A 22,223-nucleotide genomic window follows, 5' to 3' on the forward strand; every position below is an offset into this window, starting at 1 on the left:
CACCCCGCAGGAGGTGAGTCAGGCGCTCAGGGCACACCCCGCAGGAGGTCAGTCAGTCAGGGCACACCCCGCAGGAGGTGAGTCAGGCGCTCAGGGCACACCCCGCAGGAGGTCAGTCAGTCAGGGCACACCCCGCAGGAGCTCAGGGCACACCCCGCAGGAGGTCAGTCAGTCAGGGCACACCCCGCAGGAGGTCAATCAGGCGCTCAGGGCACACCCCGCAGGCGGTCAGTCAGTCAGTCAGGGCACACCCCGCAGGCGGTCAGTCAGTCAGGGCACACCCCGCAGGCGGTCAGTCAGTCAGTCAGGGCACACCCCGCAGGAGGTCAGTCAGTCAGTCAGGGCACACCCCGCAGGAGGTCAGTCAGTCAGGGCACACCCCGCAGGAGGTCAGTCAGTCAGTCAGGGCACACCCCGCAGGAGGTCAGTCAGTCAGGGCACACCCCGCAGGCGGTCAGTCAGTCAGTCAGGGCACACCCCGCAGGAGGTCAGTCAGTCAGGGCACACCCCGCAGGAGGTCAGTCAGTCAGGGCACACCCCGCAGGAGGTCAGTCAGTCAGTCAGGGCACACCCCGCAGGAGGTCAGTCAGTCAGGGCACACCCCGCCGTCAGGCGCTCAGGGCACACCCCCCCCCCCCCGCGGGCTCCGCCCCCCCCCGTGGCCGCCCCTCCCCCGGAGCAGCCGATGACGTCACCCCCAGCCCAGCGCGCAGGCGCGCGCTGCGGTGCCGGCCCCCCCCGCGGGCACAGCTGGGGCCGTACCCACAATGCCGCGCGGCGCTGCCCGCTCCGCGCCGCCATGGAGGCGGCCGCCGCCGCTGGCGCAGCTGGCGCAGCCCCGCCGCCCGCCCGGCCCCGCACCCCCTGAGCCCCGCGCACCCCTCCCGCTCCAGCATGAGCGGCGGCAGCGGCGGCGGCTCCTCGGCACCCGGCCGCTTCGCCGACTACTTCGTGATCTGCGGGCTGGACACCGAGACCGGGCTGGAGCCGGACGAGCTCTCCGGTGGGTGGCCGCGGTGTCGGGGGGCGGCGGCGGCGGCTCCGCGCGGAGGGGGGGTCGGCAGCCCCTGAGGCGGGCTCCGCGGGGCCCGGGCGAGGGTTGGGGGGAGCCCCTCGGCTCCGTGTGACCGCCCCGAGGGCTCGGCCGGCGGCAGCGCCCGCCTGAGCGCAGCCCCGTGGCTGCGGAAGAGCAGCCAACTGCGTGAAACAGCCCCAAAACCGGCCTCCTTGAAGCGGCCCCTTGACAGCGCCGGCTGTGCGGCGGGGGGATGTTGTGCCAGGTCCTGCCTGTCTCGGCAGCGATGTACCGCGCTCTCCGCGGGGCTCGGCTGCCTGTGCCAGCTTCATCAGGCTGCTGGGCGTCTGAGACCCGCCGGTGCTCCTAATGAACCAGGGTTTTCTGAGGAAACAAAGACTTTCTGCTTGTTCCGCGTTACGTTTTGTGGTAGCATAGGAGGAGAATTCTCTTCCAGCAGTACCTGAAAGTAAGTTCGATTTGGAAGTAATTACTCTGTTAGATGGGAGTGTTCACTCCGGATACACAGGTAAAGCATCTCCGTCTGTCTCACAGCACCGTGTCAAACCTGTGCTTTTAAGGTTACAAATCTACTCTTTGTTTTAGCAGCATCTTGTTTCAGCTTTAGTTTCGCTGTTGCTGACTTAAATTAGGTTGCTGCTTGGCATCTTCAGCTGTTTGGAGAAATATTGGAACGTGGTGGTGAAAACCTGGCCTGACATCAGTACTTACCTTGTGTGTTTGAGCTCAGAACTTGACCAATAATACGGGTATTTTTGGTGTGTGTTTTGGTTTCTTTTTTTATTATCAGTATTAGCTTGCTGTTAGAAGATGTCATGAGGGTGCTTTTTATACTTCATTGTATTTAAAAAAACCCCCACTAAATAAACACTCATTTCCTGTAGAGTGAAATATGTGTTGTTAGAACTCACTTTTTACATTGAACTCTCCAATATTTTGGCTATGATGGAAACTTTCTTGTTTTTCTTGTAGGACTTAAAATTTCTCATCTCTTCCTCATGCTGAGCAGTAGCTTACACTAAAAGAAGTTATGTTTGTCTAATGTTTAAATAACTGTAGACTACAGTTTGAGTCTTGGGGAGTGAACAGAGCATAATGTTCTGCTCCATAATGGCACTTTAAATTACAGAATCAATTTAATTTAAGAAACCCAAGAGAACAAAATGCAGTATAATTTGATTGAAGGATATTTGAGGTTCCACAGATTTTTCTTTATTAAATCATAAGTGAACAAAGTTTCTAGATTGAAAACGGTTTCCGATGTTAATTTTGTTATTAATTTACTATATATCTATTTATGTAACATAGTGCAAGGCACAGTCGGTAATAGTCCTTGGTATTGATAGGAAGGTGAATAATTGTCCTCACATAATTAAATAGAAAACCAGCAGTATTTTACTTTGGGCTAGCTATCTAATAGTAAACTGGAAGACATCAGTGCCTTTTTAAAAAATACACTGTCTGAGAGCTCAGGTCTCAAAGCTGGAGCATGATGTTCTTTCTGTGTTTGCTTTCCCTGTCAAAGGCTACATCTATAGTTTGTAACATCCTAGTGTGCAGTATATCTTACAGTCTGCTGTTCTGCCTTGCCCCTGTCATGGTCTTGCTTGTGGCAAGATGTGGGGTTTGTGGGAAAATAGCTTTTAGCATTTATGGAGGAGACTGATTTTTGCAGTATTTGAGGAAAGGGTTTAAAAAAAGAAGGGGAGAAACAAGGAGGAGGAGGATAAATTTATGATGATGTCACAGCATATGAGCTAGCTGGAATTCCAATGCATGTTCTAGAGTTTGTTGTGCTCTTGCTAATGCACAACAGTATGACTGCTAATGCTTTCCAATTGGGTCTCAGGTTATAGTCTCCTTCAGTGTCCACTGATACAAAGGGAAAGGGCCTCTATTGAAATCAGTGGGTTTTGGATAAAGCTTTGAAACACTTTGCACTTCCTGGAAGGCTTTCTTTTTTGAATGAAAGGGTTATTGTGCTCTGCTTTTTCCCCTCCTCCTTGTTTTTCTGTGCTGAAAAACAGATTCTGAATCCTTGTACTGTTGAAACAATTGCCTTCATAAGTGCCCGTTGTGGGAAGAGTGGCATTGGCACTTCGGCTGGTGGGTGCAGGGGTGGGGAGCAGGATGCTTCCCCAGCACAGGGAAGCCAGGGACACCGGGTCTGTCCAGGGTTTTCCTGCATCAGGGCTGCCGGAGCTCAGCCTGGCATGATGTCATCGCCATCCCGCCGCAGGGAGCTGCCGGGGGCTGCCAGGGGCCCCGGTTCTCACCAAGCTAATCAAACTGTGCACTTCAGGTGTTCAACCTTAATATTGATGGCACGGCGCTTCTTACAGACTTAAAAATGAAGCATAGGATCATTAATTGATGCTCAATATAGTTACTTGGCTTGAAGAGACACCTCTGAAAGCGTTTTTCCTTTGTTGGAAGCTTACTAAATAGCATAGCTGTAACACTTCTTCCTAAAAGAGCTGGCTGACTGATGGAAAATGCACAATATATCTATATATGTTTATTTTCTTTTAATATAGTGTGAAATACTGTACTTAGGGCTTTGTAGTTATCGTGGGTTAAAGACAGCATGTTTTCTATTGCTAGGGCATTTTTATCCCTAAATTCAAGTGATTTGATTATCTGGGCATCCTTTCTGATTTTGGTAATTGTCTTCCCACTGGGTGACCTGTAAAAGCAGATACAAAAAAAATTTACTAGGCAGCAGTAAAACGAAGCAAACAAACAAAAACCCTAACACTTGGATGTTAAGCTTTGTCTAGTGTCAGCTGCTGAGCTGAACAAGAGAGGAGCTGAGATATATTTCCCGACAGTGTTGATGTGCCAAGTGATGACAGAAATCTAAGGACACTGTGAAGATCTGTTACAGATAGATATCCTGTATAGAGGAAATCACAGAATGGTTGTGGTTGGAAGGGATCTCTGGAGATTATTGGGTCCAACCCCCCTGCTGAAGCAGGGCCACCTAGGGCCAGTTGCCCAGGACAGCGATGAGTGATTTTTTTTAGTGTCTCCAAGGATGGAGACTCCACAGCCTCTCTGGGCAATCTGTGCCAGTGCTCAGTTACCCTCACAGTGAAAAAGTGTTTCCTGATGTTCAGATGGACCCTCCTGTGTTTCAGTTTATGACCATTGCCTCTGGTCCTGTCATGGGGCACTGCTGAAAAGAGCTTGGCTCCATCTTCTCCTCAGGTATTTATATACATTCATAAGATTCCTCCCTGAGCCTTCTCTTCTTTAGGCTAAACAGTCCCAGCCCTCTGAGTCTCTCTTCATACAGAGATGCTCCAGACCCTTGATCATCTTTGTGCCTCTTTGCTGGTCTCTGTCCACTATGTCCATGTCTGTCTTGTACCAAGGAGCACAAAACTGGGCACAGCACTTCAGGAGTGGCCTCACCAGTGCAGAGTAGAGGGGAAGGATCACCTCCCTTGACCTGCTGGCAATGCTGTGACTCATGCAGCCCAAGAAAGGATTTGCCTTCTTTGCAGCAAGGGCACTTGGCTTCTGGTCAACTTGTTGTCCAGCAGAAAATACAAAATACATCAACAACCAATGCTCTTCAGTGTGTAATATAACTTACTGCCATGCTGCAACATTATGTTAGGTTTCTTAATTTAGGTTGTATCACTGTGCTCTGGAAAGATGATGAGAATGAAGTGGTGCCTTATCTCATCTTTCAGCTGGAGTCCCTTATGTGTTGAGTTAGAAGTGATCTGAATGATGGTGGAAATACACTGTATGGAACTGCTGGAGTTTTTGTTCTATGTTCTTTTCCATTGAAGATTTTGTTTTCTTCCTCTGTGATGTTAGTTTTTAACAGTCTCTTGTCAATAGTTTATTATGGGGTGGCAAAACAAAGAATCAGCTTGCCATTGCATTACACTTATGTGTAATTGTAGTCTGGGAACTCGGACCCAAATATCTGGACACCATATTCTAATAAAAGATTTTCTGTTGCATGTGCCTTATTAATCTTGAATGGCATATCATGAAGATGATGATAATTATTTCTGAAATAAATGTTACAAATAAGAAATAGTGAAAAAAAAAGCAGCAACTTATAATCTATGAAGAAAAGATTGAAGATTTAATAATAGATTTATTTTTTAAAAAATCTTATTGTGGAAGACTAAAGCCAGTGACTAGTCTATCATCTGTATTTCTTTCTGCCTTTCTTCCCAGTCTGAGCTTGTCTTTTAGGTTTGGCTTAAAAATTAATTTATTCAGTAGATGGACTCATGTTCCTTTTGCCAAGGACTTTATTATGGCGCTTTGAATTGTCTTTCTGATAATGAGTGACATCCTTAAAAGAAGATGAAAATGAGTGTTAGGTGAAGCCCATGGGTCCAGGAAATGTCCTGTCTGTAGAGACCCTTCATGTGCCTTTTCAGGATCTGTATTAGACCTCCTTTCACTCTAGTAAATGATGATGTGATACCATTTAAATTGTTCCTAGTCTCATATCTTTCTTGTATTTTTTTTTTTTTTAATGGTGTTGAGGCAAGATCTGTGTGTGTGTTGATTGTGTGGCATAACAGGACTGATTATGAACAAGGTATCTATATGCTAGTGCAGTAGCTACTTTATTAGGGTTAGTGTGTGAAATGCTATAGCATTTACCTACCTCCACTAATAATTAATCTGACAAACTGATGTTAGAGCAAGTCTTTCTCCTCACCAGTAAACCAGAAATATCTCACCTCATATCTCCATCTGTAATTGAAATGTCGCTGTTTTTCTATTTAGTTGGGTTCAGATTTAAAATGACAGCTTATCTTCATGTGTTTCCTGTTGGTAGAGTTTATTCTAACAGCATTCTGTGTCAGTATGAACTTTTCAAAAAATGAGTGTGATGAAATTATTTTGAAGGCTTTTGTCACATATTTAAAGCAATAAATTGCTTAGGATTTCAGAACTAGGGTAGTAGTTTACTTTGTGGTAGTTCCTGTATCAATGCTGTTATCAGTGCCTGTGTTAGTTTCCAAGTTCAATAAACTTTAATAGTTACAGGGTTTTGGTTTTCCTCAAATATATTTGTAAGGGGTAGCTAAAGGGAAAGAGTAAGAAGAGGAGCAAGCTTAATTTAAATTAGCAGATATACTCATCAGATTGACATTTTACCTGTTTTGTATTTTCCTCTTTTAGGCATTTTTATCTTGGAGTTAAGACAGGCTGTTTGGGGTTGGAGCCAGCTGTGATTCTTGCAGTGAAGCTCTTCTGCAGTACTGTTTATTCCCTGGGTAAATATTGTGTGGGTATATCACAGAACCATAGAATGGTTTGGGTTGGAAAGGACCTTAAAAATCATCTAGTTCCAACTCTCCTGCCATGGGCAGGGACACCTCCCACTGGACCAAGTAGCTCCAAGCCTCATCCAGCCTAGTCTTGAACACTTCCAGGGATGAGGCATCCACAACTTCCTTTGGCAACCTGTTCCAGTGTCTCTCCACCCTCATAGGAAAGAAACTTTTCCTAATTTTGAATCTAAATCAGTTTGAAATGGTTACCCCTCATCCTATCAGTACATGCCTTATAAAAAGTCCCTCCCCAGGTTTCTTGTTGGCCCCTTCAGGTACTGGAAGGCCACTATGAGGTCTCCCTGGAGCCTTCTCTTTTTTAGGCTGAACAGCCCCAACTCTCTCAGCTTGCCTTCAGAGGAGATGATTTATCTCTATTTGCTATGGTAGTAGGACCAACACTTGCTGCAGAAGTACATTGTATTTGTGTGAGCCATTGATGGATTGTTCCAAAGGCTGAAGTGTTGTATGATTTGGGGATTTTGGTTTTGATGTTATTTTCCTGCTTCCTCTTTGTCCATACTATTGATGGTATTGGTGCAATCTTCCCATAGTTCACTGTTGGTGTGCCTCTTTCCTTGGGGATTCATTCTGATACTGAAAGGGAGGCTTTTCAGTTTCTTTGATTCTCTGAGTTTGCTAACCAAGGTGTTAGCACCAAGGTGTTAGCTCTGTGGGGAGCCTGTCCAGTAGCACCAGGGCTGAGACCACATACTGTTTTCATATAGGTCACTGTGAACAGACAGTATTGGATTTACACTGGCACGTGTGAAACATTTTAATCTGTATAATCATTTATTCCACTCCTCCCTACCCCCTCTATCTTTTCCCAAGAAGCTGGAGCTGTTTGCCATGTTTGAGTGCCAAAAAGATCTTTTGTCTCTTTGGGAACTGAGGCAGACGTGCTAGGGTAGCTGATATGTAGAATAAAGAATGGGAGAGCAGGAGGAAGCAGCTGTACTTTGCTGGACTACATTTAAAGCTACAGTTTATTAGATGATGTTTCTTTAATGCCAATCCTGTGATTATTATATTTGTATCTTAGGTTAAACAGAGCTGTGTGCTTTACAGAATCATCCCCTCAAAACCCCCAGAACTCTTCATTCTTTTACTCTTCAAGCTTCAGTTACAAATTTGGCTTATTTGTAAGGCTCTTAAGTAGGACGTGGGCAAGGAGAAAGGTTACAGGCTCTTCATTTTAGAACAAACTGAATATCCTAAAACAGTGTATAAAGAATTAAAGTTTACAAGTCTGACTTTTGAAGCCTTTTAAAAAAGCCATAGGAATTTCACATTGTTAAATCCCAGACCCTGAAGGTAAGAGATAAGGAGAAGATGAATCTGGGTGTTCTAGTAGATAGTAAATCATCCATGAGCCAGCAATGTGCCCTTGCTGTCAAGAAGGCCAATGGAATCCTGGGGTGCATAAGGAAGAGTGTGGCCAGTAGGTCGAGAGAGGTCATTTCCCCCCCCTCTAATCTGCTTTGGTGAGGCCACAGCTGGAATACTGCGTCTAGCTCTGGGCTCCCCTGTTCAAGAGAGACAGTGAACTGCTAGAGAGTCCAGTGGAGGGCAACAAAGATGACTGGGAGTTTGGAGCATCTCCCTTATGAGGAAAGGCTGAGAGAGCTGGGACTCTTTAGCCTGGAGAAAAAAAGGCTGAGGGGAGACCTTATTAATGCCTACAAGTATCTAAAGGGTGGATGCGAGGAGGATGGAGCCAGACGCTTCTCAGCAGTTCCTAGTGACAGGATGAGGGGCAACAGGCACAAGCTGGAACAGAGGAAGATCCACTTAAATATGAGAAAAAAACTTCTTTACTATGAGGGTGACAGAGCACTGGAACAGGCTGCCTAAGGAGGCTGTGGAGTCTCCTTCCCTGGAGACATTCAAAACCCCCCTGGATGCAGCCCTGAGTAATGTGCTCTAGGGGATCCTGCTTTAGCAGCGGAGTTGGACTGGATGATCTCTACAGGTCCCTTCCAACTCTTACAATTCTGTGATTCTATGATACAAAGATGGGTTGATTTGTCTTTTTGTTCCTTTGATGTTGTTGTTGTTGTTATTATTATTATTATTATTATTAAATTTTTTTGGTGGTATTTTGTGTTCTTTACTGTTTATTTTGCAGGAGAGACAATCTTAAATTGATTGTATGAGGAATATTGCCATTTGCAAATAATAAAATGTTTTCCCCCCCGTAAATCTCCAAGTTATTCATCCTGTAGTTACAAAATACTACAGCTGTTTTTATCTGCCTTTTGACTTAGTGATGTCCTACTTGAGTGTTCTTGGTAATGATGACTTATCTTTTGAATTCTCTTTAACCTGCACGGCTCATGTAGCAGAAATAATGCACATGAACTGACAATGTCAGAAGCAATTACTTACTGATGTGTGTTGTGTCATGGTTATTCTTTCTGCATTTCTTGACAACCCTTTTGGATTTGTGGTTTGTAGCCAAGTTTGGAACGTTAATCCTGGGAGGCATAAAATATTATTGTATGGAGAAATTATCAAGCATTTCAACACAAACTGATGAATGATGAAGAATTTATTTGGAGTGCTTCTTCTCAAAGCTTGTTTCTCAGTCTTTCCAGGAAAATGTTGCTTTGCTTATGGTTTGATAGGAAAGAGACCTTTGCTTTCAGACTTTCCTGTAGAATGTTGCTGGTTTAATTTTAGGGTTTTTTTGTTTTGTTTTGTTTTACTGGTTGTATGCAGCCATAGTCAGATACAATGTGTACCTCTGTTTTGACTCATTCACAGATTGATACTGAAGCATCTTGAGAAAGAAACTTTATTGCATTTCATGGATAAGTGATCTGCAGACAAGTAACATAGTAGTCATAAGCAACCTTTTCATTTTCAGATAGGCAACATTTTAATGTTTATCCGAGTGAGGAAAAAAGGTTGGTTTAGCAGAAACTCTTTCATCATGACTTCAAGTGAGTTTGAGAAGTTATTTTTGCAATTGTAGTTGCTGCTGCTTATGTCTACAGTTGCACTCTGTTACAGTGTTATGTGGTCAGAGATCTTGAGGTTGCTGCAAAGTGCTGATCTGTGCATTGCTTCCATCCTCTACAAGCATAATTTTTTACGAGCTGTTCTACTATTTGTGTATGTTACTTACTCCTCCTGAACTTGCTACTTTGAGTGAGCTGCCTTACCAACTGTTGAATCCTGATTTTGCTCCCCAAGCCCAACGCTGTCCTACTGAGTGGTCATCAAAAATACATTGGGGAAAAGTCCCCTAAGTTAAAAACATCAGTGCCAACACTAACCAGCATAACACTGTCATGTCCCTTTCTGGCTCTTTTATATGTGTGGTCTGGGAGTTTGAAATGTGAAATAACTCATTCAGAATTTTCACTGAAGGGTGGTAACGTTTCTATTTATCAGTATCTTGGTCATTTCTGAGAATGAGTATGGCAGAGATTTTTTTGGCAGCCCAGGCCACACTGCTGTAGATTACTGCAGGGTCAGTGTGTTGGGTGCACTCCTGCCTCCTTCCCTGGCATGAAGACTTGCTGTGTCAGCTGTGCTTCAGTGCAGCAGGTTCCAGGGAGCACCAGGTGTTGGTGTGAGGAAAGAGGTTATTAATATGCAGCTGTTGACTAAATTGACACAGGTGCCCTGAAGCCCATCTCCATTGGGAGCCATATTTAAAAAGTTCTTTAGGCTGAAATCCATGTGAATGATATTATAGAAAACTGACTTGACCTCTAAGGGGTTTGTGATCCAGAGGGTGCAAGTTACTTATGCTCTGTGATCTTGCTTTAATGCTGCAAGGTCAGCGCAGGCAGTGAGCAATGATAGGTGTCCTAGTGTTAATGTCTCCCCTGGAATGGTGCTCAAGATCCATGAGCTAACCTTCCCCATGCAGAGGTCTGCCCTTGAATGTTTTAGTAGCTTTGAGAATGGCTGCCATTCACAGGTGAGGCCTTACAAACAGGGCCTAATCTCAGCTTGGAAAATGAAGGACTCTGGATATATCTACTGAATGAGGTGAAGTGATGGTTCTTTTGACAATTCATTACATAAATAGTCCTGAGTCTATTACCCATGGGTGACAAGGTATGCTCTGGGAGGTACTTGTGGTGTATGTGTGGGGTATTTGGACTTCGTCTTTTTTCCTTTTCCTTCCTATGAAGTCTTCCAGTGCTAAAACTGTATATAACCTAATGTTTTGTTTTCCTCGTACTCGACTAGAAAAGAGATTTAACACATAATCTGGGTTCTGTGGAACCATGAACCATCATCTTTGTTTATGACTTTGAACAGAAGGGTGATATGCAATTATAAGTGGTTAACTTGGACCTGTGACTTATTTTCAGGACTGAATAAAAGTACTGGACTTTATTCTTCCCATTCTAATCAGAGTTTCAGAAAATATTTTTTTAAACATCATGAATTATGCCTTGTGAAGACAAAAGGTAAACTTGGTATGGTATGTTTTTACATACAAGGCTGGAGAGAAGTGGTTGTTGAGATGATAATGAAGGAGCTAAGATAAACTTTAGAGTTTGTCATATCTGTTGACCAAACTGTCAGCACATCTGATTAATTTTCTGGTATTAGAAATCACTTCTGTTTTAAAGATTGGAAAAAAAATCTAAAACATCAAGCAACCTGACTGTCTTACAAGGTCATGTTGTGTGTTTTTTTTTTTTAATTTTTATTTTTTTTAATTTTAATTTTATTTTTATTGGAGAGTGGTCCTAATTAAGGTAGGTTAGTGTAAAACACTGTTTTCAAAGGTTAGATAATAAAGTAAAACATACAGGACCTGTGTATTGAGATGGTTGTATAGCTGGACTTTTTATATTCTGCTGATCTCTCTATGTCATTTTAACCTGCTTGAAGGGCTTCGTGTAAATTTTAAAATGTGACTTTCTTCTTCAGTGACAAACCTCAGTGGTATCCCAGAAGAATACGAATCCTTTGTTAAAGGACTGAACAGATGCTTCAATAACATTTGGTTTTTTGTGGTTTTACACAGACTTTTTTCCATTAGTCCTCAGATATGGAGTTGGAGGGCAATGGGAGTGCAGGAAGTAGGGACATTTGACTGGGTGGGGCATGACACTGTACAAGGAGATCCACAGTGGCTCAGGAGGGTTGCCTGAGATGGTCTGTGCTTCTATTTGCTCAGACTTCCCTGAAACATGCTCGCTGGGTCTGCCAACCTTAGATGGGCATGAGAAGAACAGCTGATTTCTATACTAAATATACTTAAAATATGCTTATCTCCACTTCTGTTTTGTATTTCTAGCACACATAAAAGAATTGTGTTCTGTTTTCCTTTCTTAGTTTCTTCAGTTGCATGCATTTCTAACCTGTTGTGTAATGGAAATGCTCCCCCCTCCAGCCCGGGCGTTGAGGACCCGCCTGTCATTGTAATTTTGAGTGCTGCTTCTGTTGTTTAGTTGGAAACAGACCTAAATAGCTTTCTGTAAGTCTTTTCACTGTGGCTAAAACAGAAAAGAAGTTTTGTAAAAGGATTTTGTTTTTAAGATAATTTCCTTGAAAATTTCTGCCAGGCTGTCTTGATTAAAATACATTGTGTTTATCTACTTTGTGTTATGTGCAAAGTAATATTAAAAAAAAAAGCAAGCTGAGGACTTTTGGTGATTTTATTTATTTATCTTTTTTTTTTTTTTTTTAAAGCTGCCTTAGATTCCTGATGGTTTCTTTTGCCACTTCCCTGTCCCACCTCTTCCCGCCTTCCTTGGAACAGTACCAGAAAGATAAAAACAAAAGCTTTTGGTTTCCTGACCTTATAATCACAGAATACAGATCTCCTCAGCTATTTTTCTGTGGTGCTTTAAAATAATTGTTACAGCATTTGAAACTATTCCAGAGTGTGTATGGCAATATGTTTTGTTATCAACTAGATAAATGCTGGAACTTAAATGCTGAATGGATGTCTATTCATTTCTAAATTTTCATTTGCCATTGAGAGCTTGGAAGAATTTTTGCTATTGAAGCAATGGATGGTCAAGAGGTTATATGTAACCAGTGGAGTTTAAGTATCCAGTTAGTGAAATTAACTCTTGCATTTTATTTCAGTTCCAAATGAGTTCTTCATGCTACAGTTCTTGAATTCTGGAAAGCAAAAAAAGCAGGAAAACAAGAGAATGTTTTACAGTTGACAGATTAGGGTTAATTTGTCTCTGCATCTTATTTTTTTAGTGACTGCAGGAGGAAGAATTGTATTGTGTGTTGAATGTTCAGATGTATGTTGTAGACAGAAAAAATGTGTTCCTGTGGAATTGGGATAAGAAATTCTTATAAGGAAGTTTACCTTCCCCTACATGAAAAACAGGCCAAAAAAACATAGAGCCTTTCATCACTCTCTTATTGTTTTCTTCCTCTTCTCTCTACTTCCTTTGAAGAAAGTCCTTTAACTTTTACAGATGAAGAATGGCAACTCTCCCAACATACCTTTCAGCTGCACTTAAGATAGGTACCTAAACATAGGGCAGGGTGCCCTTAACACATACTTACACCTTTGTTTTAGAAAGGCAGAGGGTGGACTTCTTTTGCCTTTGAGAAATTTTGCCAGGGGAAGTGGAACAGTAATTTACATAAAGAAGATTTTAGAGGAAGTCCCAAATGTGAAAATCATGGATTGTAGATCTGTTTCAAAGCCAATGAAATGTCAGCTGCTAAAGACAGTGACTGAAACCTCTGATTCATTAGAGACAGTGAAACCCCTAATTCCAGTTGCTTAAACAGCAGTGCTGCAATAAAATGAATGTCACCCTGAAGATTTTCTCATATGGATAACCTGGTCTACTTTAAAAACTTTTAAAGTCCCAATTCCAGTAACAAATTATCTGGTCTAACCACCACTTCAGCTTGCACTATGCTGTGTGGTCTTGCCAGCAGAGGGAAGGGGGGAGATAAGAGCAAGACTGAGAGCTTGTGTTTCAGGTTAAAAGGGAATAATTATTTTTTCTGTATATACCCAAGGAAGAGGTTTGTTGGGGAATGGAGTCCTCTGTGATGAGAAATACATGCAGTTATGCTTAAGGAGGAGGAACTGGAAGGAAGGAAACAAGTCGTAATATGAAGTCATTTGTCCATTGCTGAAATGGCTGTTTGCTTTACAGATTTGGCAGCTGCAGCTTTTCTTGAATCATGATTTTTTTTTTTTTCCCCCAAGAATTCTTATTTAATTCATTTCTTACCTTAGCCTGCCAAACTTTGGATGTTTATTTCCTACACTATAGAGGGTTTTTTTTTTCCAATTCTTTGTGGTTTAATATCTGTTAGAAAAGTAATCTTACTTTAAAAAAAATAAAAAAAATAAACTTTGGATAATTATTAGTATATTAATAGCTCTCTAGGTATATATTGAGAGAACTTTAACTTAATATTAGAATAAGAAGTTCTGAAAAATAAAAATGGTATTGCTCTCCAGATGGCTACATCTGGGATTTTTGCCCTGCCCCCCCCCCTTTTTTTTTAAAATTTTTTTTCCTTGTCTTATTTTTAGGGGCTAGAATGAAGCAACAGATTGTCATCACGTTTGACATCTAGTATGGTACAGGCCATATAATGTAGTAATTTGATTATTCCAATTTTGCTTTTAATACTTGGAAGTAGAATCTTTGACTGTTTCTATTCGTAAGTGGAAATAGGGCAAATCTTAATTTTAACAGAATTGTTTTGCTTTTGATTTTAAGACACTTGATCTTGGCTTGACTGTCTTTCCAAACCTACATGCATCTTAAGCACCTGTATTTGCTTTTACAGTGTAACCAGGTCAACTACTGGTCGTTTGTCAGTTGGACTAATCAAGCAGTCCTCCAATCTCTGTATGTACCACCACATCCCCACAGTGCCTTCCTTCCCTCAAGTTGCTGTCAGTTGCTTCATACTTTCACTTTTTCTACAGTAAGGATTCCAGAAGTAGGCACACTATCTGTTTTGCTAGCCAACTATTTTTATTTGTATTTGGAGCATGAATTTTAGAGCTGGAGTAATTTTATGTTTGGGAAAGGTAATTATTTACCTTAATAGCCATAGCCTTTATTGTGTGTGCTGAGAATGATTGCTGGCTGAACCAGGAATCCTACTGCTGTTTATGACATTAGCTGCTGGTTTTAGATTAACTTAATTCTAAATGTGTTATGGACTGCTGCCATTCTTGTATCTTTGGAAACAATTCAGACTTCTTTGCCTGTGTGTTGTGCCGTTTGACAGGCTTGTTGTTGCAGTTACTGTGTTTTCACCCAAAACCTGAGAAGGGTTTTCAAAATGTCCTATAATGTCCATTTTCACCTAAGTATTTCTTTGGGCTTTACTATACATTTTAGTTGAAAGCAGGTAAGAATTAGGCTGTTATCTGTATGGTGTTTATAATTAATGCACTGTTCAAATTCTTTTGTTGATTGACTTCTGACTTGCAACCCACACTTGGGAAGAACCTCTACTCTTTGGCTATTTTGGTCAGCTCAGCCTCAAGCTCTCACTCTGCACAAGTTGGCAGGACTCCCACCATTGCAAGGTTCTTTCAGCTGTGCTGTGGAAAATGTGGAGGTAAAGGGTATAGTTACAGGGTTCTACAGGGTTCAGTTTCTCCAGCATGCTGCATTATACAGGAGAGCTGCCCTAAGTGTATGGCTCATAGCTTTTGTTCCTGATACAGACTCCCATTCTTCTTATTAATTCAATTAATTACAGCAATATGGCTGTTGTGTTGAAGCTGTTTTATATTTGCTTCATTAAGAAATTTAGTGGCAGCAAGATTTGCATATACAGCCTCTGTATGCTTAAAGATTCCCATAAGAGTGTCCTTTTGTGGAAAATATAACAGTATTTTGCTTGCATTCAATCTAATATATTTTTTTGATTGAAGTTGTCATGTATACAAGAAGCGTACACCAGAACTGAATGAATTCAGTGAATAACAGGCTGTATCACAATAATTTAAAGAAAGAAGCTGCTTGGCAGGGTGAAAGTAGCAAACCACTTAATCAGAATCAATAGAGCTTTCTGGATGTCTGTCTTGTAATTATTTTGAGCAGATCAGTGGACTCAACGAGCAGACAAAGGTGGCAGTTCTAACAATTCTTTAAAATCAGTGCTGTACAACCATTCTGTTCTTTTATTGGGCACTTCTTCTGGTAACTAGGGTAGCTTCTTCTGACTCCTCTTTGTTATAGAGGGAAAACTGAGCTAGACTCAACCTCTGAAGTAGCTGCACAAAGGCTGTTCCTGTACAGTTCTTAGAAGCATACTTACAAAGAAACAAACTACTCTGCAGGGAAAACTGAATCGTTACAATAATGTAGAAGTTTTCTTGGGAATTTGCATTAGAAATGCAAGCAATCCATCTGGATATGTGTTGCTTCTATTGCTGTAAGCTACTTTAGAAAATATATATGATTGGCAGGCATAGCTTGAATTTACAGTGTATGTGTTAAGAGTTTTCAGTACAGGTCTAGTTTATTTCATGACTTCACATGGGTGGTTGACAGGAAATATGTTACTACTTAGCATGGTTACATGTACCTTGTAATAGTGATAGCAAGCATAAATTGCTCTCCCCCATGGCTCAGGTTGTAAAGAGAACTATGCATATGGTATAGTAAAAAAATTAAAGGGAATGGAGAGGTGTGTGTCTGTGGTGACAGGGTTTTAAGTCTGAATTTCCATCCCTTTAAAAAGGTCTTATCTTCCTCTTTTGTTGAAAATTCAAATTTTTTTCTCTTTCACTTATATTAAATCCAGTTTTCAGATGAAACTTTTAATTGCTTATATATTAAGGGGGAGGTCCTAAGTAATGTGGAAGACAGTGAATCAGATTTTTCTTGGGGTGAATCAGGAAATACCTAAAATTACACCTTCAGAATTTACTCATTTTATCCCTCCTCAAAGCTGAGGAGATCTTGGTAGATAACCTGTTCTGCAGGTTGCTGAATAATGTTTTAGTTAATTCTAGTTTCTGTAACTTCCCCCTGGTATAATCTTGTAAAAAAGTGGTGTCCATTGATGTGTATAGTTTCATGCAGATGCTTCCAAAGCAATATTGTGTCCCGCACAGGTTGGAAACTCCATCTAGCTTCTCTGAGTTTGTAATTCCTAATTCTCATTAGACCAAGACACAGACACAGCAGTCTTCTGCTCACAGATTGAGCAGCAAGGAGAACAATACAGGGAGGAGCATAAAAATGAGAGCCAGAGTGTGGTTTCCTCCATGCACAACTCTGCATTGTAATACGGCTTGTGTTCAGCATTTGGTGACTCGGGAAGATGTCACTCAATAAAATGAGGTGTAATTGTTAGATCAAATGTAGGATACTTGGAGCACATGCATTAGCTGTTCTAGTGTGCTTGTAGTTAGGCAGTCCAAATTACAGATGCAAAGGCAGCATCATTTAAGGTGGTATAAATAATGTTTGAACTGGAAGTCTGTCAAGCCTTACTGTTCTGTAGACTGTAAATTGTATTAGATGGCTATCAGAGGAGTGGTGTGAGCTTCAATGCAGCTGTGAAAAGGGGCTGGTTTTAACTATATGCTCCAAGTAAATATGTGTTTCAAGTCTTTGGTCATCTCAAGCAGGCGTGTAGTTTCTTTTATGCATGCAATACAATCCGTCAAGTTTGGTTTCCTGAAGAGATGCAAGAGAGGTGGCTTGGAGAATGACCTGCCTCTTAATGTGAGATTTAATCCGGTCAGTACTGGGTGTATTTCACTGCAGGGAGACTGCTGTGAGCTGAGCTCTGCCTGCCTGACACGAGAAGCTGGGCCAAGCCCACAGGCCTGGTAGCAGCAGTGTTCCATGTCCTGGACATCCCTCAGCCAAGGAGACTGCTTCCAAGGTTATTCCTAGCTGGTGACTTCTCTTCTGATAAGCAAGCTTACTCTAAGAACTTCAGTCTTTTATGCGTGTCTTTTTTAAGTTACATGGTAGCAAATAAGGAGAGAGCAAGGACTGTAAATAGGCTGAAGAAACAGCTTGAGGTTGCCACAGTTCAGATGGATAAAATCTTTTCAAGTCTCTGATTGCTGTAGTCTTTGCTCCTTTTCCACCCTGTGGTGGAGTCTGAGGGGGTTGATGAAGTGTGAAAGAAGGGAGAAGAAGGAAAGGCCATTACCAAAGCCAGATTGTGGTTGCTGGTGTTGAAAAAAATCAATTACCTGGCATGGCAGGAGCCAGCAAGTGGGGAAGCCGGGCCTCAGGAGGAGAAACAGCTTTAGCAGTCATTCAGTTACCTGTGCACGTTATTAAAACTCTACTGTATTACCATGTTTTCTTCAGGGCACCAGTTTAATAATCTCTGTCTGTGATGTACTCAGCTTTCCTTCTGTTCTAGGAGACCACTATGGATGTGGGTTAAACCAGATTAATGAAATATTAATCTTTGTGAACCCCTTCTTCATTCTTTGTTCATTTATTTTTAATCCAAATTGTTTCACTGATCTTACTTTGAGTGGGATGCCACAGATAGCATTTTTTCCAAAAATGAATTCTGAGATTCTCTGCTGCACTGTCATTCCTCTGCTGGGTGCAATACCAGGTCTCATTCTAGACTGGTGTTTGTGGATTTGTACAGTGCCTAGTGAAATAATGTTTCTCTATGGTTTTATGGTATTATTTAAATTGCAAAATACAATGGGATTCTTACTGTTGTGAAGGCTTGATGTTGAGAAGCATATTGACCCAAAACTTTCTGAGGTATGCCTGGTTTGGTTTTTTTTGTGGGTTCCCCCCCCCCCCTTTTTTTCCTGGAATTTTGTATGTTTATGGATTTTATATACTGTATCACAGTTCCTGATGATCTAATAGGTGTAGCTATTTGATTATTGTTTCTGCTTTAAATAAACATTAATTGAAAGTTTGTAGTCTGTGGCGTGGTTTGCATCTTCGTTTTTGTAGAGCTTTTTCTGTGCTGTCACAAACAGCTGAGTGGTGATGAGCATGTGAGGATCGTAAAACATGTTTGAAAGGCCTCCTTAGTCTTCAGCTAGCAATACTGTCTTCCATTAAAAAGAAAAGTCCCTTCTACATGGAACTTGCACAAAATAAATTATTTACAGATAAATAATGTTTGAGGATCTCTTTGTTCTAACTCGGATCAGTAAGAAAAGTACTTTCTAGCCATTGCTTCTGTTACAGAAGAGAAATCTCATGCAGAGCATGATCTGATGATAGTTGATAGTTGTTCAGTGGAGAAACTTGTACTCACTGAAACTTGTGGGATATGTAATTTTTACCAGTTTATCTTCTCTTGCATCTTAATTTTCTCGATTCTAGAGTAAAGCTTTGTTATTGCTGATGGGTTCATCTTCTGCATTTGTTAAATCTGCTCTTTAGTGTTCTAGCAAAGCTGTTTCAGTCAGTACTGAATTAATCATATGTCTAATTCACACAACCATGAGTTATTGCCTGCTGGTGATGTGCAGCAACTGGTACTTTGCTGGAGCAGAATGTTTGTGTTTGAGGCTTATCACGGATCATAAATTTTGAATTTTATGTTAAATAGCTTTTTTTCTCCAGATATAAGCAAATAATGTTTATGGGTGGTATTTCCGCCCCCACGCCCCCCCTCCACCCCTTGCCATTGATGGCTCTCTAGTGACAACCACTAGCTGCTTCATGGGAGAGGTAAAGGGGCAGTCCAGATAATGGACTTCGTGGTGTCTAGGTTCTCATTAGTTAAAATGGCAAGAGAATAGGGTGGCCAGTGTCCTGAAGCTGCACATATCACCCTTCTGTTCCTGGGTTGACCTTCCCAGATGTTGTTGTGAGCTGCCACTTGATATTCCCTTCCATGTCAGTATCTTTGAAGTCTGCATTGCCCTATATGAAGGTCCAGTGGTTTGCTGTATTACAAACATGAAGGTTCTTACAAAAAGAGATAGCTAAGGATGGAAGACTGTGCTTGCAGTGAAACAGAAAATGAGCATCACACTCACACAGAAGTCAAAGGACAAATGTGTATCTGAGTAGCATGGCTGTAGGAAGGAAGTGTGATATAGAGGCAGTGGGGCAAGAGCAGTGTCTGTGGAACAGCTGAATTGTTTGAGTTACAGGAAAACATGCAAGTGTTGTCTTATGTTTCTGTCTGGGTCAGGGCTGGATGGGTTTCCAGAAATGAATTTCAGTACTTTAACTAAATTATAGTGATTCAGATATTTTCTCTCTTACATATATGTGGAAGGAAAAAACACAGGAACAATACAGCTTAATAAAAGCCTGAAGTTTTCCTTAATTATCTAAAAGGTGGCATTACATCATCTGCACGGATGTAAATATAGAAAATAGTAGGTGTGTTAAATCTCCTGACTCACTTTTAAAACCTCTTTTACAGAGGACTGTCTTTACTTGAGTAGAGTTCGTGTCAGTAAACAGATGTGGCATTATGTCAGTTTTTCTTTTTGGGAGATTGTAAGTTTCTTTAAATGCTTATTTTAATATTTTAAGGTTGTTTTTAGCTCTTGCAGAAATGCCATGTTTTCTGTCATTGACTCTACTCTTTCCCAAATTAGTTTAGTTTCTGTGAAGTTGTGTTCTGTTTTTTCCTAACTATTCCTCTCCCTGTACATCTTTCAGGTTTTCCCAAATATGCTTTTTTTTTTTCTCTGTTTCTGAACAATAATATTATTGAACAGGTAATAAATTATTTGTCTGAGTGGTTTTGTATGAAAATCAGCTGAGCTGTTAATTCTTCAGACAAGCAGGAAAAACAGTCCCTCCTTCAAGTTCAGTGCTAAAACCCAGGGGATTAGCAAAACAGATGTATTTTGGGTATTGTGAGACCTCTCCTAGGTCCTGATATGGGGTAAACTTAGGTGTTCCAGGTAACACCTAATACTTAGTTTTAACCAAAATCAGAGTTACATGACTTCTCAGCTGTCCAAGAACTAAAGCATCCCTTGGAAACAATGCTTAGTTTGGTGTAATGTGTTTGAGTTCTTTGTTGTGGATAGGCACTATTATAGCCATGTATGGCTACTTGGTGAAAATAATGTTATATGAAATAAAGATTCTAAATTGGGTTAGAAATTGAACTTTAAATATTACTGTAGAAGTGCAGAAGAAACTCGACCAATTCTGGAATCCATTTCTATTGCCATGTAATTGCTGCATGTAAGAAAACAATTAAGGAGTTGAAGTATGCTTTATCTTTTGCAGGTGTTGCTGAAATAGTTCAATTTATTGAAAGCATATGATTTCATGCAATTGTGCCTGATTGTTAGTGCAGCTGCCGACAGCTGCATGCTCATTTAGCTAATTGCATTCTAGTAAGATAGCTAAGCTTGTTTTGAGTTACGCAGTTGTGCAATTTTCTTTTTTCTTTTTTTTTTTTTTTTAAAGCAACTACACACATTTGGAAAGTTGTGTGCCATCACAATGAACAATCATTGCTTTAGAGGAAATTTGAGAGCTTATTAGCAAAATTCTTGGCTTGTTAGCCAGTCTAGTGTATGGATAGCATCTGTGAAAAGCTGGACAATGCCACTTAAATGAATGTGGTTCTAAAGGCCTTGAAATGGTCTTGTCCTTGGGGTTAGTTTAATCATCTGCTTTTCAGGAATATTCCATAGTTTAACACGTAAAACTTTGGCTTAACAAGCAATTCCTGTTGCTGCATCAGTGTTCTGGTTGTGTATGCAGAAACTCTGGGCTTCTATCACATACTGATCATCTCCTTCACAAAACTTGAGAAATTTGTATAAAGTTGTGTAATTACGAAAAGCATACTAGAAGAGTAGGCTATCTATTATGCATGCTAATTCTGTATAAAATACTTGTATGTTTGTTACTGGTATGTGTTAGCTATGTAATTACAGTCAACAGTATGAAATGTATAATATGGTGTTGTTTTTATTTGTTATGTAGCTTTATGCCAGTATATTCAGGCCTCTAAAACCCGAGATGGTGCCAGCCGTTTCATTTCAAGTGCAACAGAAGGTAAAGGAAAAAGTGTGGGGTGAAAAAGCACACAGTTCTTTATTCATCTGATACCCTTTCTTCATGGGCATTTACTTGGTTCTTAATCTTCTAACCTTCTAGACTTTCTTCACAGCTAACTTCTTCTAATAGGTGGTGGATACCCTTTTTTCCTAAGTCTTGAGGAAGAAATTAAGTGATGCCACTTGTATATCTATCTTAAACTTGCATTGTCTTTGCAACTTGTTTTTTTTGTGCTTTTCTTCAGTAACAAATTTCTACTGAAACTGAAGCTTTAGCTATGCTTTACCAAGAATCTGAAATATCTGAAGAGTAGCTTAAATAATTGCTGTCGTGACCATAATAGTCACATTTAAGGAAAAGCACAGATACTTAATGGCATGGAAATGTTTCAATGCTAATTCTTGCTAATACTTGCAGTCTGGTTGTATGCTAACTAACTGTCTTGCATTTTCTGTTTCTCTTAAAAGGAGTGTGTGTGCTTACTTAACTTATCCTTGCATCTACCTGATGTCCTGCTTTTTGGCCTTGTTTGAGCTTAAAAAGAGAATGGAATATTTACTTCTATATTTTTCTTTCACCTGCAGGGGAAAACTTTGAACAGACTCCGTTAAGACGCACATTTAAATCCAAAGTTCTTGCTCGCTATCCTGAGAATGTTGAATGGAACCCTTTTGATCAGGATGCAGTGGGAATGGTCAGTAGCACTTAATGGCTTTTTGTTTTTAAGACAAAAACCTACCTTAACAACTGAAGTAATTAATCTATGTTTTCTTTGACAAAGTAGTTTCAGTGTCTATTATAGATTGGAAATAATATCCTCTAAATTTTGTGGGCTGAAAAAGCCTTTTCATTTCATTGGGATATTTTTAAAAGGAAATTAAGTTAAAACTTATCTTTTATAAGTCCCTAGGACGAGAGTTTTTTTGTTCTTTT

At 40.9% G+C, this 22,223-nt stretch overlaps 1 protein-coding gene across 4 annotated transcripts in view; it reads left to right on the forward strand.

Moving 5' to 3' along the window:
• The first annotated feature begins 792 nt into the window (after nt 1–792).
• DENND5A (DENN domain containing 5A) overlaps nt 793–22,223 on the forward strand; it is a 72,727-nt gene continuing 51,296 nt past the window's right edge. For 2 of the 4 annotated variants that reach the window (XM_051622546.1, XM_051622548.1), the window contains exons 1-2: nt 794–1,003; nt 21,875–21,984. In XM_051622546.1, the coding sequence (XP_051478506.1) occupies nt 895–1,003; nt 21,875–21,984 (219 nt within the window). In that variant the 5' untranslated portion in view covers nt 794–894. Of the gene's footprint in view, nt 1,004–21,215; nt 21,288–21,874; nt 21,985–22,223 lie in introns of all 4 variants that reach the window. The other 2 variants (XM_051622545.1, XM_051622547.1) reach the window with 2 other exon arrangements.

Source organism: Apus apus, chromosome 5 (assembly GCF_020740795.1).
Source record: "Apus apus isolate bApuApu2 chromosome 5, bApuApu2.pri.cur, whole genome shotgun sequence".
In the NCBI taxonomy this organism is placed as follows: Eukaryota; Metazoa; Chordata; class Aves; order Apodiformes; family Apodidae; genus Apus; species Apus apus.